The 17854-nt window shown below is 46.0% G+C and overlaps 1 protein-coding gene across 2 annotated transcripts in view; it reads right to left on the reverse strand.

Annotated features, from left to right (window-relative positions):
• Syt2 (synaptotagmin 2) overlaps positions 1 to 17854 on the reverse strand; it is a 110502-nt gene that overhangs the window by 9942 nt on the left and 82706 nt on the right. For both annotated transcript variants that reach the window (XM_050147581.1, XM_050147583.1), the window contains 2 exons: positions 4077 to 4271; positions 911 to 1077 (listed from right to left, as the gene is read on the reverse strand). In XM_050147581.1, coding sequence (XP_050003538.1) covers positions 911 to 1077; positions 4077 to 4254 — 345 coding nt within the window. In that variant the 5' untranslated portion in view covers positions 4255 to 4271. The remainder of the gene's footprint in view (positions 1 to 910; positions 1078 to 4076; positions 4272 to 17854) is intronic.

Below are 17854 nucleotides of genomic sequence, written 5' to 3' on the forward strand. Positions count from 1 at the left end.
AAGAGCAAATCCTTCAGCTGAGGCCAGCCTGGAGTCATGGCTCCTTGATGAGATCAGCCTGGGTTACTTGCACACATGTTGCACACATACACACACGCATCTACACGGGAACATACATATATGCATGCACATATACACGCATGCATGCATATACACCATCCATGTGCACGCAGACACACACACACACTGTAGGCTCCTTTGAGGCCCACCTAGACATACAGACACATAAGCACTCGAAGGCCATCATGACCCTTGGCTGCCCTTTGAGCTCAGTCCCTTCTTCCAGCCTTCACTATGATGCCTTGAGAAAGACCCTCCCAGTCGTTCCCCAAACGAACAACAGAGGACCGGGAAGCACCCGGCTCTAAACTCAGAGGAGAGACTGATATGCCAAGGGGCCTACTGGAGCCAACACCAACAGGCTGGGTCGATGCGTCCTTATCTGAGAGTGATGGATTTCGTGTGGTTCCATTTTGGTGCCTTTGAACCTCCACCCCTCACCCCAAGCCCCATTCCCACCGAGTCAGAAGTCTCTGTCCTTCAGTCCCTCCTGGCAGGAAACTTTGGCGTAACCTAATGGCATCTTCCTGGGGGTCATCATGGATGTCTTAGCTCCAGTGGCCTCCTTGGGAGTCCATACATTGTTCCCCTTCTTCTGCTTTTTCAAGAGTGGGCTAGCTCATGCTGACTCGGACTTAAGTCCCTGCCCTCCAGCTTGAGGTGGCTGACCTGATAATCTAGGTGGGACCGTCGCCATTGTGACCTGTGTGGAGAGTGTGCGCATGTGTGGAGCGTGCAGAGAGAACAACTCATACAGAAGAGGAGGGTTTGGCAGTGGCAGCCACGCCTCACCTTTCAGAACCAGGAAAGCCGGACAGGGCCCCTCCTTGCTCCTCCCCCAGCACCCTACCTGGCCCCCTTTCATGTCCTTCATGTTCATGGCGTTCTTCATGCCCTTGCCCTTCTCCTTCTTGTTCTTCTTCTTCTTGCAGCAGCATTTCTTGCAGATGCAGAAGCAGCAGGTGAGCAGCAGGAGACCAGCAACCACAGCCATGGCGATCAGAGCCCAGGGTGGCACTGCCCACACAGAGAGCCCCAGCATCAACACACTGCGCTTCGCAAGCGCCCTCATCCCAAGCAGTGGGTTGGGACTGTGACTCCCCCATTCTCCAGCCCCACATTTTTTATTGATTTTTATTGAGCTCTACATTTTTCTCCGCTCCCCTCCCTGACTCCCCTCTCCACTTCAACCCTCTCCCAAGGTCCCCATGCTCCCAATTTACTTAGGAGATCTTGTCTTTTTTTACTACCCATGTAGATTAGATCTACAAAAGTCTCTCTTAGAGTCCTCATTGTTGTCTAGTTTCTCTAGGATTGTGAATTGTGGCCTGGTTTTCTTTGCTTTATGTTTAAAAACCACCTATGAGTGAATATATGTGATAACTGTCTTTCTGTGTCTGGGTTACCTCACTCAATATGTTTTCTAGCTCCATTCATTTGCCTGCAAAATTCAAGATGTCGTTTTTCTTTCTACTGTGTAGTACTCCATTGTGTAAATGTACCACATTTTCCTTATCCATTCTTCAGTTGAGGGGCATTTAGTTTGTTTCCAGATTCTGGCTATGACAAGCAATGCTGCTATGAACATAGTTGAGAACATGTCCTTATGGCACAATTAAGCATCCTTTGGATATATACCCAAAAGTGGTATTGCTGGGTCTTGAGGAAGGTTGTTTCCTAATCGCCACACTGACATCCAAAGGGGTTGTACCAGCTTGCATTCCCACCAGCAGTGCAGAAGTGTTCCCTTTTCCCCACAACCTCTCCAGCATAAGTTGTCATCAGTGTTTTTGATCTTGGGCCATTCTTACAAGGTGGAATCTCAGAGTTGTTTTGATTTGCATTTCTCTGATGACTAAGGATGTTGAGCATTTCCTTAAGTGTCTTTCAGCCATTTTAGATTCCTCTGTTGAGGATTCTCTGTGTAGGTCTGTACCCCATTGGGGGGGGGGATTATTTGTTCTTTTGATGACAAATTTCTTGAGTTCTTTGTATATTTTGGAGATCAGACCTCTGTCTGATGTGGGGTTAGTGAAGATCTTTTCCCATTCTGTAGGCTGTTGTTTTGTCTTGTTGACCGTGTCCTTTGCTTTACAGAAGATTCTCAGTTTCAGGAGGTCCCATTTATTGTTTCTCTCAGTGTCTGTGTTACTGGGGTTATATTTAGGAAGTGGTCTCCTGTGCCAATGTGTTCAGTGTATTTTCTACTTTCTCTTCTATAAGGTTCAGTGTGGCTGGCTTTATGTTGAGGTCTTTCATCCATTTGGACTTGAGTTTTGTACATGGTGATAGATATGGGTTTATTTTCATTCTTCTACATGTTGATATCCAGTTATGCCAGCACCACTTGTTAAATATGCTTTCTTTTTTCCATTTTATATTTTTTGCTTCTTTGTCAAAAATCAGGTGTTCGAAGGTGTATGGATTAACATTCGGGTCTTTGATTCAATTCCATTGGTCCTCCTGTCTGTTTTTATGCCATTACCAGGCTGTTTTCAGTACTGTAGCTCTGTAGTAGAGTTTGAAGTCATGGATTGTGATGCCTCCAGAAGTTCTTTTATTGTACAGGATTGTTGTGGTTATCCTGGGTTTTTTGCTTTTTCATATGAAGTTGAGTACCATTCTTTCGAGATCTGTGAAGAATTTTGTTAGGATTTTGATGGGCATTGCATTGAATCTGCAGATTGCTTTTGGTAAGATTGCCATTTTTACTATGTTAATTCTACCTACCCAAGAGCATGGGAGATCTTTCCACTTTCTGGTGTCTTCTTCAATTTCTTTCTTCAAAGATTTAAAATTCTTGTCATACAGGTCTTCCATTTGTTTGATCAGAGTTACTCCGAGATATTTTATGCTATTTGTGGCTATTGTGAAGGGTGTTGTTTCTCTGATTTCTTTCCCAGCCCTTTTATCATCTGTGTACAGGAGGACTACTGATTTTTTTTTTTTTTAGTTAATCTTGTATCCTGCTTACATTGCTGAAGGTATTTATGAGTTGTAGAAATTCTTTGGTAGAATTTTTGGGATCTCTTATGTAACCTATCAGATCATCAGAAAACAATGAGAGTTTGACTTCTTCTTTTCCAATTTGTATCCCCTTGATCTCCTTTGGTGTCTTATTGCTCTAGCTAGGACCTCAAGAACTATATACAACAAGCCAATGCCAACATCAAACTAAATGGAGAGAAACTCCCAGCAATCCCACTGAAATCAGGAACAAGTCAAGGTTGTCCACTCTCTCCATATCTATTCAATATAGTTCTTGAGGTCCTAGCCAGCCCCACATTTTTATCCATATTCAAGAGGTATGAGTACTTCGCTCTCAGCTGCCCCCTTGTGGACCCAGCCTGCTGGATTAGCAGCCTGAGTACATGGGGAAGAAGAGCCGTTTGGGCTATTTCCAGGGTTCTTCAGTTACTTGATCTTTGCACAACTGGTTAACCTCATCACAGCCAAGGGAAGAAAGAGACTTGTGGAGCCTGGCCCTGAGACAGTCCTTGGAGGTTTGACCCAGAGGCAGCAAAGTTTACTGAGCTCTACTTCCCCTAGAAGACTGGCCTTGCTTATTCAGAGGGGCTGGAGAGCCCTTACCACCACCACCACCACCACCACCACCACCACCACCACGATATTCTCCCACCAGTGTGGCTGATCCTGCCAAGGCGACCTGGTTCCACACAGAGAGCCTTTGCCAGGAGTTCAGGAAGCCTCATTTTCTGCACTCCAAAATAAAGCAGTTGCTAAATCTGCTGAAAACCTGAATAATGATTCCTAGCTCATTTTTTTCACCTTTTATTTTCATTCTTTGGTGGAATTTTAAAGTGGTACTTGGAGTTGAACCCCCGTGAGGCCTGGACCATGTAACAATAAGTTCCTTTGCTGACCTCATTCATTTTGGATCATACTCTCAGCCTTATAGGGTTCGCTGAAAAATCCAAAGAGCCCAGCCCAGCCCTTCCCTCTGGCCCCCCACCTCCTCAGGCCCAGCCCGGTACCAGCCCTGCAGGGCCACTCACAGGGGATCTTGTTGATCTCGTTGAAGAATTTGTCCTTCAGCTTGGCGAACATGTCTTCTTGGCTCTCCCCAGTGCCCGTGCTCTCCGTGGAGTTGTCGGCCGGCCTGACAGGCATCGTGGCAGTGGTGGTGGCAGGAGCCACAATGGGCTCCTGGTTCCTCTTGAAGATGTTCCTCATGGTGGCAAAGGGGGCAGCTGGGGGAGAGAGGAAGAGAGCGGGATAAACATCCCAGAAGCTCTGCCCAGGGACCAGGAGACAATCCCCCACTAAAGACTCTGGATGTTTCTGCCTCTGCAGCACAAGGGTACAGAAACAATGGCCCTCAGTAAGGTAGTGCAGGCATGCCTGGGGCTGTGAGGGGTACCTGCTACATGCGAGCCACCAAATACAAACAACAATATAAGGTGGCTTTTTTGTTTTTGTTTTGTTTTGTTTCTTACATTCTTCTTCTTTAACAGTTGGGGAAACAGGCTTAAGAATTAAACCATCCTGAGGCCACTTCCAGCCTGACAGAATCTGCCTGGCTCCCAAGCCTATAGCCTGCTTTCCTGTGTCATTTGCATCAAGGAATGCAGGAATCTGCATCTAACCTCCCATAGTTCCAGGAAGGAGTAAGGCTCTTAGTGGGGTAAGCTTCAGCCTCTGTGCTCCCCGACTTCCACAGAATGGCTCAGCCTGCACTCTGCCTGTCTCCATGACACAGGGACACCCCCAGCCTCTTCACGTTCTATACTGGCCTCCATCTCTACTGGCCTCCATCATCTGTACTGGCCTCCCTCATCTGTACCGGCTTCCATCATCTCTACTGGCCTCCCTCATATATACTGGCCTCCATCATCTTCTGTACTGGCCCCCATCATCTGTTCTGGCCTCCAGCATTTGTACTGGCCTCCATCATCTGTTCTGGCCCCCAGCATCTCTACTGGCCTCCATCTGTACTGGCCTCCAGCACTTGCTCAGGGTCTTTCCCACCCTTTCAGATCTACATCTTTAGTCCTGCTCCTCCCAGCAGCCCTAGAGCAAAGAGGTGACACCCACTGGATATAGGAAAACCTAAGGATATGGGGAACAAAGACAGAGGCAGAGACATGAGGGGAACAACAACCCCATGATCCACCAACCAGAGAGCTAAGGCACTCGGCACACTTGAGGCCAATACACATCCTGTCTTGTATCTAGACCATACCATATGTAAGTTGACACTCTGCTTTACTTATCTTTTTCTTGACATTTTGTCTTCATTGCTAAGTGGCTAAATAGTATCCTACTGCACATAATAGTACTGTGATGTTTTCATTCCAGAACTGATAGTTTCCACTGCTACATGGCTGGGGTATAATTAAATGGTAGTTCCTACTTAGCATGTGCTGGCATAGGTTCTGTCCTTAGCACCACTACATACAGACACACAAACACACACACACATGTATATATAGTATATACACATATTATATAATATACATATTATATAACCACACATGCATATATGTGTGCTATATATACTGTGTGTATATGTATAACTATAAGCACATACATACATATACAGAGATTCCTATAACAAGATGAGCATAAACTCTGGTCTTCATTTAAAGCTATGCTCTCACAAGCTTCCAGACTCTACCCTGGCCTCTCTCACACTGTTCTTCTCTGAAGGGTGGATGTCTCTTCAGCTTGTGTCCCGACAGGACCGGGCCTGTGCTGTGCTCTGCTGACGTTAGCTCTCCTGTGTCACATGCACATCACTAAAATGCACATTGCTGACATCTGGTGTTTGCTTTTGAGACAGTCTCACTACACAGCCTAGGCTGGTCTTGAACTCACAATCCTACCGCCTCGGTCTCCCACGTGCTGGTATAGGGGTGCACTGGCATGTGCACGTAACTGGCTTCTTTCCTTTAGTGCGGTAAATTTTGTCCCGACTGTAGCCTGTATCATTGTGCTGTTTGTTCGTTTGTTCTGGTTTTTCAAGACAGGGTTTTTCTTTGTGTAACAGCCTTGGCTGTCCTGGAACTAACTCTGTAGACCAGGCTGGCCTCAGAATCACAGAGGTCCGCCTGCCTCTGCCTCCTGAGTGCTGGGATTATAAAGTGTACACCACCACCGCCCGGCATGTATCAGTTCTCTATTGCTTCTTACTGCTAAATGATATTCTACTATATAAACAACACATTTTTATTTATCTATTCATCAATTTATGAATAAATTTGCTTTGGGGTTTTATTATGAATATCCACATATATTTTCACTTATCTCGGCTACAGTTAGGATAGAAATTACCAGGTGGTGTAGGAACTATGTTTGGTATTTTAAGGGGTCACCAAACTCTCTTCCAGGGTGATGGCATGAGTGTGTCTTCCCATCCACAATGTCCGTAGGCCACAAGCTTTCCCTGGTTACAGTGTCTATGAGGGTGGAGGTGGTGGCTCACTGTCGTTCTGATGGACTGGGCAGCTGCTCAGCACTCATCAGCCATTTGATTATTTTCCTTAGGAATATATTCAACTCCTTTACCAACTAAAAAACTAATAAGTTTTTATTTGGGGGGTGCATGTGTGTCACACTGTAAGTTTGGAGATCAGCGGACGACTTGAGGAATCTATTCTCCTTTCACCATATGGGTCCTGGAGTCCCCGTATGGGAACTGGGGCTGTCAGACTTGGCAGCAAGCACCTCTACCTATCAAGCCATCTTGCCAGCCCCTTTGCCACTTTTAAATTGAATTTTTCTTGTCTTTTTATTATTGAATTATGTAATTTACATATTCTGGATTGCAGCTTCTCCTCAGATAGGAAGCGAGTCTGTCAGGTTGCATTTCCTGCCCAGGCTGCTGCAAAAACCGGAGGCGGTGTCCCCACTTCAGTGAGGACAGGGGAGTGTCTAACACATCATTTATAAAACAATTCTTTAACCTTAGGGCTGTCTTTCTACTTTGGGGTGATGTCCTTTAAAACATAAAGGTTTCTAATTCTGATGAAGTCTATTTCTTTGATTCCTTATATTTTCTATTGTGTGTCTAAGAATCAGTCACACAGCCATGTCACCAAGATTAGACTTATCTAAGATTTTCAAATGTAAATGTGGTTCTTGTATTAAGGTCTACACCTGTTTCGAGTGGTGGTGGTGTGGTGTGTGTGTGTGTGTGTGAGAGAGAGAGAGAGAGAGAGAGAGAGAGAGAGAGAGAGAGAGACAGAGAGAGAGAGACAGAGAGAGAGAGACAGAGAGAGAGAGAGAGAAGCAGACAGACAGACAGACAGACAGACAGACAGAGACACACACAGAGAGGGAGAGAGACAGAGACAGACAGACAGACAGACAGACAGACAGACAGACAGGGTGGGGGTAGAAGGAAGGGGTCCAAACTCATGAGGATCATGTAGGTGTCCATTTGACACAGCAAGAAGCACCATGTGGCCGCATGTAACAAACATAGCATGTTGAAAAATGCCCACGATATACAAATACAGGAAAGACAGGTGCCATGTAAACACCCTAAAAGGATCAGAACTCCATGGTGCTGGACTTCTGAGCAGGAATTCCCACCCTCAGGAGGGCCTTTTTCCTCGTTTGATAAACCAGCTCTATTTCTATTACTATGTATCCCTGGTCCAATTTATTCTTCTGGAGGCAAGAGTCTGGAAATCTCAGCAGGTACACCCTGAACTCAGAGCTGCTCCTGAAACTCCTGGCAAACCGGCCAGGAGGTAAGATCTGTGCGATTTCTTATTTCGGCCTTCCTTCTTTGCTCCCCCCTTTCATCCCAGACTACTTAAAAGCAGACAAGCTCCCACAGAGGGTAGCATGGGGCGCCCCTCCCTCGCTGTCTTTTTTCCACAGCCCATATGGCCACCAAGGGCCAATGATGTGCTTGGTCTTCCTCTTCCACCTCCTTGGGATGTAAGTCAAGGCAGCGACACACACACTGGCCGCTGACTACCTAGAGGAGTTTGGCTGGATCTGGGAAATTCATGGAGCTGACCAATAGATGGCCAGATACGGGCAGCCATGCTGGCAATAATAAAGACCGTGACACACTCGTGGTCTCCTGTGTTGGTAGCCATTCGGACCCTTCTAGTCTTCCTTCCTCCGACCTTCCCCAGCACCCACCAAGATGATAGGACTGGCAGGCAGGGCTACGGACGGACGGACAGACCGGGCAGACCTGACAGACGGACAGACAGACACTGCAGTGGCTCTGGCCAAACCCTTATCCCACAGAGCTAATTCCCCAGAGCCGGGCACTGACTCTGTCTCCTCAGGGTCCTAAAGCTAGCTGGCAGAGCTAATTCCCCAGAGCCGGGCACTGACTCTGTCTCCTCAGGGTCCTAAAGCTAGCTGGCTTCCCATGCTGCCCCCCAGGAGACTTGTTACTGCTTCATTATCCCCTAGTGACTCCCAGTTTCTCTGTGTCCCCTTACTACAGATAGTTCTTCCCCAAGAATATGGAGATAATGTTCCCGGTGACAAGACATGAGGTCCAAAGGAGGTGGGGAAACCACCCATCTGCAGTTTTAACTTTAATGACAATTTAAAACCAAATAAAACGGCCAATGCCGTTCATATAACTCCGTCTCTTCTCTGATATGGCGGTCCAGTAGGTGAATCTTACTGGTTGCTACCTCACTTCTTCAGAGAATTAATTAATTAATTAATTAATTGTTTTTTCAAGACAGGGTTTCTCTGTAGCTACGGAGCCATTCCTGGAACTTGCTCTGTAGACCAAGCTGGCCTCAGACTCAGAGAGATCCGCCTGCCTCTGCCTCTTGAGTGCTGGGATTAAAGGTGTGCGCCACCAGCCAGCTTTTTTTTTTTTTTTTTGAGACTTTCTTAATTCATCAAGATAAAAGAAATCATGTGAAGGACAGCACAGCAGGGGACCACAGGACTCAGTTCTGAGAGACAATGTGAGCAATGGGTTCAGACCCTGCAGGGGAAGAGCTCAGACCCAACCAAAATTTATTTATTTTTTAATTAATTTATTTAATATACATAACTGGGTTTTGTCTACATGTATGTCTTTGGGGGTGTCAGATCCCCTGGAACTGGAGTTACAGACAGCTGTGAACTGCAATGTAGGTGCTGGGAATTGAACCTAGGTCCCTTGGAAAAACATCCAGTGCTCTTAATCTCATGAGCCATCTCCCCAGCATCCCTAAACCAGGATTTCTGATCCTTCTGTGGCTCCTCCCAGACCTGCCTCGGGGTGCCTGAAAGAGAGTTCTAAGCCATCATATGCCTTGGGGACTTGGAGGACAAGAGGAAGGCTTCTCTCCAGAGGCCCTGACACTTGGCTCTTCAGGTCAGTCTGTCCCTTGGGCTCTGTGTGACTGTTCAACACAGAACACGGTTTGTCCTGAAGGAAAAGAGGCTGGGATTTTACTGGAATCCTCTCTGGCTTCAGCACAAGCCGGGTGATAGGGAAATTCAGATAAAGACAGGGAATTAAACTATAGCATCATCCTGCAGCAGGACCAATTGGGTAAGAACAAACGGGAACAATAGGATGTGCTTCCCACAGCTCTCTACCAGCGTAGGGGGCGATGCAAAGAAAAGGGTAATCTCTGGTAGCCTACACGTGTCCCATTAGTCTCCAAACCCCACTTTTCAAACAGAAGCAGTGGGCAACAGGACTCAGGTGCTGTCTTCTCCCACTCTGAGGAGCCCAGGCCACCTCCATAACCGTGCTCACTCTGTCGTACCTGAAAGGAGGGAGGACGTCTGAGGGACACACAGGGGTGGCACTGTCGCCCATCTCTTCTCTACAACACTCCCGTAGGAAGTGTCTGGACACTGTGGACACCATCTCTTCACTACACAGTCCCCGTAGGGGGGTTCCTGACACTGTGTACAGTTAGAGCACGTGTTCCCTTTTCAGTCACGGGCCTTCAGCAATACAAGAAAAGTTGGGGTGCCTCTCTAACGACTCCCCAGAGCACGACTGAGAACCAGTACATACTAATTGCCACGCCTAAGTCTGTATTGTAGCTCTGGCCTCGTGGGGACTTCCAAAGACCCAGATTTTCTGTCTCCATGTCACAGCAAGCTGCCTTCCACAGCTTTCCCTACACCAGGCCTATTGCGCGCTTGCACTCTCTGTCTCTCCGTCTCTCCGTCTCTCTGTCTCTCTCTCTCTCTCTCTGTCTCTCTCTCCCAAAGACTATTCCTAGACCTCACCAACCCAAATGAATATTTTAACCCAAGAACTTTACCTTCAGACCCACAAATTCAGCTTTTAGATGCTTCCTTCTTGCTGTTCACACTGGGGCCTAAAGGAAGGGACCCTGATGGGACGACCACGTGGGCAGGACTGAAGGTGCCAGATGGAACACAAGGACAGAAAACAAAAGGCAGAATTACTGACGCCCCAAGAGTTAGCTTCTTCCCCACCAAAGACAGAGGGAAAAGCCTTACTTCACTAACACATCTGTGTCATACGTGTTCATGTGTGTGTTCCACGTGACTGTCCATATGGCACTGTCTCAGAACCCCCAACTTAACTGGGGAGCAAAACCTGGGGCCACTCATTCTCTGAAGTGTGCAGTAAATTTGCTTTTTATTTTCTCTTTTGGCATGCCTATTTTACACCTGCGTGTGTGTCCATGTATGAATATGAGTGTTTGTGGATGGCATGAAGAACCTGATGCACCCTGACTTAGAAGCTTAGCCACCATTATTTCTTAGAACATACTAACATGGTGTCTTTGGGACTATTGAATGCTTCATAAAACTTTTTTAAATATAGCATTTATTTATTTATGGTGTGTGTGTGTATGTGCTTGTGTGTGTGCTCATGTGTCACAGCGCACATGTGGAGGTCAGAGGAGAACTTGCAACAGTCAGTTCTCTCCTTCCACCATGTGTGCTCCAGGCATAACTCAGGCTTGGCAGCAAGTCCTCTATCCCCTGATATTAGCCAGTCCCCCAGAAGACTTTAAAACGCTACTTTCTAATATAAAATAATATTCATTAATGTCATAAGAGTTTCATGAAATTTCACTTTAGAGACACAGAGTTTGATAGCTTTCCTTCAACAAAGTTTCTGAAAGAAACTAGTTCTATTTCGCCTTTTAAAATAGCCATGAATATTCTTAAGAGCAGCCCCAGTAACTGGAGGAATGGGTGCTGTCTTGATGAGAAAAATGGGCTGGAGAGAAGGAGAAGGGTTAGGAAAGAACAGAGAAGGAAATAAGGAACCCATCCTCATCTATTTTAAGACAGACCCGAAAGGTCTCGTTTCAGTAGGAGAGAGAGCACAGAAGAGGTGTGGGAACTCCTCTGCTGCAATAAAGGCTTATCAGGCAAACTCCCTGTGTCTGCCTTGATGGAATCTGTAATAAGAGAAGGTGGCCACCACCTGAATTTCTCTTGGTCCATGATAGTGGCCCAGATCATCGCAAGCATTTTCTCTTTAGGGTATTGAGAAGTGGAAGCCCTTACCAGCCCAATTGTATGTTTCTCTTGCATAGGTATTGATTAATGGAAGCACGTACCAGCCCAGCTTTGCCAGCCCTAATAAGAAGTATGCTAAAGCCACAGCAGCTACTGTGGTTCTTCAAGCAATGGGCCTTGTACCAAAGGACCACACGGCTAATGCCACTTGCTTCAGGAGTGCCTCACATAGACAGACTGAGGTTTTATATTAATCATTTCAGATAATTCTACTCTGCATCACAATGTATTTCCTCCTTAACATTGTAAATATTTCACAATTTAAGACATTGTGTCAAAAGCAGTCTATACAAACATCTCCAGGCTTTGGTTTTTGTACCATGGAAATTGTATTTAACCATACAGGGTTTTGGTTTGTTTATATTGTTTACCTTAGTGATGTGTTTGTTTAAGTGGCTAGCATCAAAACAACTGTTTGAAGGCATCAGTAATATTCGGTGTGGAATGTTAAATAATGCTTTTATACTGTATTTTGTACTATGACGTAACTTGTACTATTTCACAATGGGTTCTGCTGGACAGATACTGGGCCAGTGTTATTAAGGTAACGAAGCAAGATCTGTTGCACAGGGCTAATGCCACCACCACCCCCACTTCAATTTTTGTAGAGGTTACGAAAAGAAAGCGATCTGTTGTGTCATGATCCGCACTAAGTCCTGCATTCCCATGGATCAGAAGAAGGGAGTGAATGGAAGTCCAAATAGAATTTACTTCAGAGGCCAAGTATATATTTAGTGTGGCTTGAGTTGTGATATAGTTTTCCTTTGATGTGCATTTTGAATTTCAACTACACCTAGATAGACATAAATAAAAATGCTATAACCAACTTATCTAATAAAAATTGGCAACCAGCCATTATTTTGTTGAATATAAGAAAGTTTAAGTTGATGTTAATTTTTTAGGGTCTGATAGAATATTCATGTGTATTACAGTGGTATTCCTATGTTATATCTCTAAACTTGTGTATTACAGTGGTATTCATATGCTATGTCTCTAAACTTTATTTTCAAAAGCTTAAGGCCCAAATAAAAACTTCTCTGGAATTAAAAAAAAAGCCACGAATAACAAAACATAATAGACAATAAAAATGTTTTGTGTTAATCAAAATACATCTAAATAAAATTTAAAATTATTTAAATTTAAAATTATTTCATTAGATTAATTGTTATGGATTTATTTATCAAGAATACCCTTTTTTTTTTCCAGACAGCAGCTTATTATATAGCCTTAGCTGGCCTAGAACTCACTAAACTGACCAGCTGGCCTTGAACTCAGAGAGATCCTCCTGCCTCTGTCTCCTCGTGCTGGGATTAAAGGTGGTGTGTGCCTCCACACTTTCCATTTTCAGGAATGTTACTATTATACAAGTGAGAGGTGTAAGGTTTCCACTCCGGCTATGACATACGCAAAATGTTTATCAAAGATCTGTATGTCAAGTCACCCTTTTCACAGTGAGAATTACAGGCAGTGCAGCCCACGCCAACAGTGAACAAAACCTAGGTACACTCACTCCAAATGTAACAAAAATAGCTGTTATTAAATCGTAAAATAATATTAATACTTACAATTTAAGATTCATTTTAACTTACATTTTATGACATTAAAATATAAAAGATACTGCCCTTCACCTGTTCTCTCCTCCTTCAGAAAACAGGCTTTTCAAGGTTCTTGCCCTGTTCAATTAAAAGCCAATAATAACAAGAACCAAGCATTGGTCCCTGCTTCTCCTGCTTAAAGCCCAGGACTGATCAGATTAGGCCCTGTGTCTTTAAAACCAAAATCCTTCTATTTCGTTTATACTGAAAGTCATTTCTTTAAAGATCTAGATTTGGGGTTGATTGTGCGTGTTGTGAACAAAAGGACCTGGTTAACAAACTTAAAGCTGACAAAAGTTACAGAGCCTTTGGCTGTTGTTGCGGAGCGAGGATGAGGGGTGTTCAAGACACAGTTTCTCTCTGTAACAGCTCTGCCTGTGGAACAGGCCTGCCGCTGCCTCCTAAGGGCTGGAATTAAAGGCGTGCGCCACCACGGCCTGGTGTCTTTGGCATCTTTAAAGTCGTCTTTATACACAACTATGTGTGTGTATGTTGTCTACATGTGCTGGTGTTTTATATTGTTCATGGGGTCCGTAAATTAAAAAGTGTTATTGGCCCGAAATCCCTTTTAGCCTGTAGTGTAACTAAAATGATAAAACAAAGAGCAAAGGGGGTTTGTAACTAAACGGTCTGAATCAAGATGGGATTTAGTTGCCCCTTGTCTCCTTGCTGAAGTCTCTAGTGTTTGGGTGAATAAGCCGGCTTTCAGAATAGGGGCCTCCTGCTCCAAGGCACGGCTCGCTCAGAGGCTCCTCTAGGTTCTGCTGCTCCTACAAGTCCAAAATTAGAACAATTGAATTATGTCTGTGCTTTCAGCTTTCCCTAAGTAATGGATATGTTTACCTGCAGAAGTTCCCAGGTAGCCCGCAGGAAAGGAGGAGATTCTAAATGAAAGCAAAAAATCAGAATTTTATCCTGATTTAGAGCTCATAAGTCCAAATAAGAAAGGAATGTATTTTAAACAAATGCAGTTTCTAAATACCTAGATAAATTGGTTCATTTAAGTGTGTTGGTTAAAATAAATACTATCTCCATGACTGCTACAAATGTTTTGCCTCTGTTTCAAATATAGCTTTCTGTGTTTCATTAAAATACAAAGTAGTTTTATTAAAAATATTTTCTAGGCCAGGCGGTGGTGGTGTACGTCTTTAATCCCAGCATTCAGGAAGCAGAGGCAGCAGTAGGCAGATCTCTGAGTTCGAGGCCAGCCTAGTCTACAGAGGGAGTTGCAGGACAGCCCAACACTACACAGAAAAACCCTTGTCTCAAAAAAACAAAAACAAACAAAAAAGTGTTTTCTAAATTTTGTAAAGAAAAATTAAACAAAAAAAAAATAGGTAAAAAGGAGATATATGGGAGGGGGAGAGACAGGGGAGTGGGGTCACCTAAAACCAAGGACACATGACAAACCCTTTGGAAATCCACTAACTGGTAAGCTTATTTAAAAAAATAATATTTTAAAAAGAAGTTTGGACATAGGTACCCTATACAGACGGACAATGCTCCCTGCAAAAGACATGGTTATTTGGTGAAAATCTTGGTGCCAAGTATGGGTTCTCTCCATACGTATTGTTGGTCAGAAAGGATTTGGGGTCTACTCCACTGGAGGGAATGCATGCCTGGTTCTATGAAACCAATCAAAAGCCCAGAGGAAGGGAAGGCATGGGCCTTAGAAGGGAACCTACTGCTATTATCTTGCTGCATGGACATATTGCAAGACCGGATTCTAAATATTTCAACTCACTCGAAGATGAGTGCTGCCCTCAACCCTGGCCAGAGACGCTGCAGCAGCCAGCAGTAATGCAGAGACTCACACCTGGTAACAAGGTAAACAAGGTGACTACTGAGTGCTGAGCTCTGTGGGGCATCTATATCAAACACCACCACCCCCAACCCCAGGCTCAGGGAGCATCTCGTCTTAGAAGAGGCATGAAGCGGATGAAACTGCAGGTCCTGAGAGAGGGACTGGACCTCTGCTCCCAGCAGGAGCTGCGCAGGCATCATGGCTGCTTACTAGGGCCTTGGGAAGTCGACTTCTTAGGGAGAGCAGGGAAAAGCTGGCAAGCCAGGCCCACCAAATCTGGCTCAACAGAACAAGAGTGATATGGGCCCTGACCAGGAAGAATGTAGACCATGGAAGGCCAGGTGCAGCCTCCCAGTGTGGGAGACCCTGGGCTCTCATGCAGAAGCAAACGTGAGAGAGAATGTGTTCATTCATCCATTCCACTACGGACTGAGCTCAAACCAAGCCATCTTTGTGGATCTGACCATAAAGCAGATGTGATTAAGGATTTGAACATATTGAAAGTAAAACAGTAAAGGAATGCACCAGGGCAGACACAGGATGTACACACTGAAGCTGAGGCACTGAGGGTCAAGCCAAGGCCTAACGGAAGAGCAGGAAGAGGGCAGGTAAAGGGGCAGGAAGGACATTTCCATTTTCTTAAACTTGACCTCACAGATTAGCCACCCCCTGACTGTTTCCCTGGGGCCATTTCACCCTGCACCTCAGTCACTCTGGGTCTCTCCCAGGGTCTTCCCTGTCCTCAGGACTGCCCTTTCTCTTCATGGTCAGAGCCTGTGTTATTCAGGCTCCAAGCCCCAAGGCCCACCTGTCCCTGACAGAGCCACTGGCCAGTGATAGCTGCCCTTGTTCACTCGGGTCACCTCCACACTTGTGACCAATGTACCTTACATAAAGTGCAATGCCAAGCATGTCACTACTGCTAAAGCCATTCCAGAGACAGGAGCAGCCCTGTTCTGCAGCCAGCATCAACTCTTTCTGGCCCTGTCCCTTACAATAGCAGCCAGCCTCAATGTGGCATGTTACCCACTTCCGTCCATTGAGTTCATGTTCATACAGTGGTTCCTCCCTCCCCAGCTCAAACAGCACTTCCTCCTGGAAACCTGCCAGCTGCCTGACTCCAACCTTGACCCCTCTGTCTCCAGGTCAAGGCCCCACTTCCTGCTTTCCTGGTCCTACCCTAATCCTCAGAGGACAGACCTTCCGCAGAGACTTTATCCCCTCTGCTTTATTGTGGGTAAGGCAGGGGTTGGGAAATCAAAGCCATGCATCAAATCTAGCCCCCATCCAATGTCTGTAAATCAAAATATGCCAGAAAAAAAATGCTTGCTTATTTACAGTCTCGTTATTGCTGATTTTACCCAAACAATAGAGTTGGTGTCCTAGTAACCTTTGTCAACTTGACACAATCTAGAGTCATCTTGGAGCAGAGCTTTGACTGAGGGATTGTTTAGAGCGGATTGGCCTGTGGGTGTGTCTGTGGGGGATTGTCTTGATTATTGATTGATATTGGGGGGGGGGAGAGTTGTCCGTCCCTCTGTGGGTGACACCATCTCTAAGCAGGTGATCCTGGGCTGTATAGAACGCTAAGTCTGAGCCCGTGAGGGACTGAGTTGTCCTCCAGGTTTTCTGCTTGCGTCCCCACTGTGATGTCTCTCAGTGACAGACGATGACCAGGAAGGAAAGAAATAACCCTTTTCTTCCCCACTTTTGGTCAGCGTGTCTTCCCACAGCAACAGAAAGGAGACTAGAAGAGCTGAAGACAGCAGAAGATGCCCAGGCCACAGGAGGGAAACCACCCACTCTGCAGTTCCCGAGGTGGGGGGGGAGAACTGGGTCCTGCCACAGAGGGAAACTGAAAAAGATGCCGCCAATGAATACGTGACTGCATGACTGAGCAAGGCTTTTAGGTCACTGGGTCATGTCATTCGTGGGCAACCCTGAAGCCCGTGGCAGCGGCCTTCCCACGTCACCAGAGCACTGAGAGGCAGAATCCACAGCTATGGAAATATTTCTGACTATTCCAGAAGACATCAGCCAAATCCAGGGACACTACCCAGTGACAGATTAGAGGACACTGAGGCCTGGTGGTTATGAGATCCACCCACTCTCCCTCCCTCCCTCTCCTGCCTCAGGGCCAGGCTCTGGAGTCAGACCTGTACCCTCGGGCATGTGACCTGGGGAGTTCTTTCCCAGGTACCAGTCTGAACACAGGAAGCAGCCATGACACTCAGTGTGGGGTTGATGCTGAGGACACCACACACCCAGCCCAATGGTCCAGAACAGAGCCTCCTGCTCATCTATGTGAGTCCACCTGCCCGTGGCTCTACATTCCCACATGCTACAGCAGAGACTTGTATGGCTTCAGCAGCCCCACCCTAAAGTGACCAATTACCCCTGTCTCCTAGATGTCACCCCCTTCATCACTTTCACAGTGGAGAGTAGGGAGGCAGGAGTCTTTACTCCCTCCCCACTCTGCCCCTCTGACCTGGAGGCAATCCTGTCCCTTGTACCCCCCTCCCCCTGCCACCAATCTGTCTGTCTGTTATGTTTTCTGAGACAGGGTTCCTCAGATAAAGGGGATGACAGATAGATGATGAGAGATGGGGAAACTGACAGGGAAGACTCACCCCAAAGAAATGCAAGAGCAGAAAACCATGGCCACCTGGAGGCTGGCAGGAGCCAGGAGGAGCTCAGATCAGCACAGATGCTGGCACTAGAGTCACCAAAGAGTTCTGGCTGTCCTGGAATTCGCGTTGTAGACCAGGCTGGCCTTGAACTCACTGAGATCTACCTGCCTCTGCCTCCCGAGTGCTAGGATTAAAGGCATGTACCGCCACCACCACCTGACAAAATTTTATTTTATGTGCATTGGTGTTTTGCCTGCATGTATGTCTGTGTGAGGGTGTTGGGTCCCATAGAACTGAAGTTA

Source organism: Alexandromys fortis, unplaced genomic scaffold (genome assembly GCF_014885135.2).
Source record: "Alexandromys fortis isolate MF-2015 unplaced genomic scaffold, M_Fortis_MF-2015_v1.1 scaffold_58, whole genome shotgun sequence".
Taxonomy (NCBI): domain Eukaryota; kingdom Metazoa; phylum Chordata; class Mammalia; order Rodentia; family Cricetidae; genus Alexandromys; species Alexandromys fortis.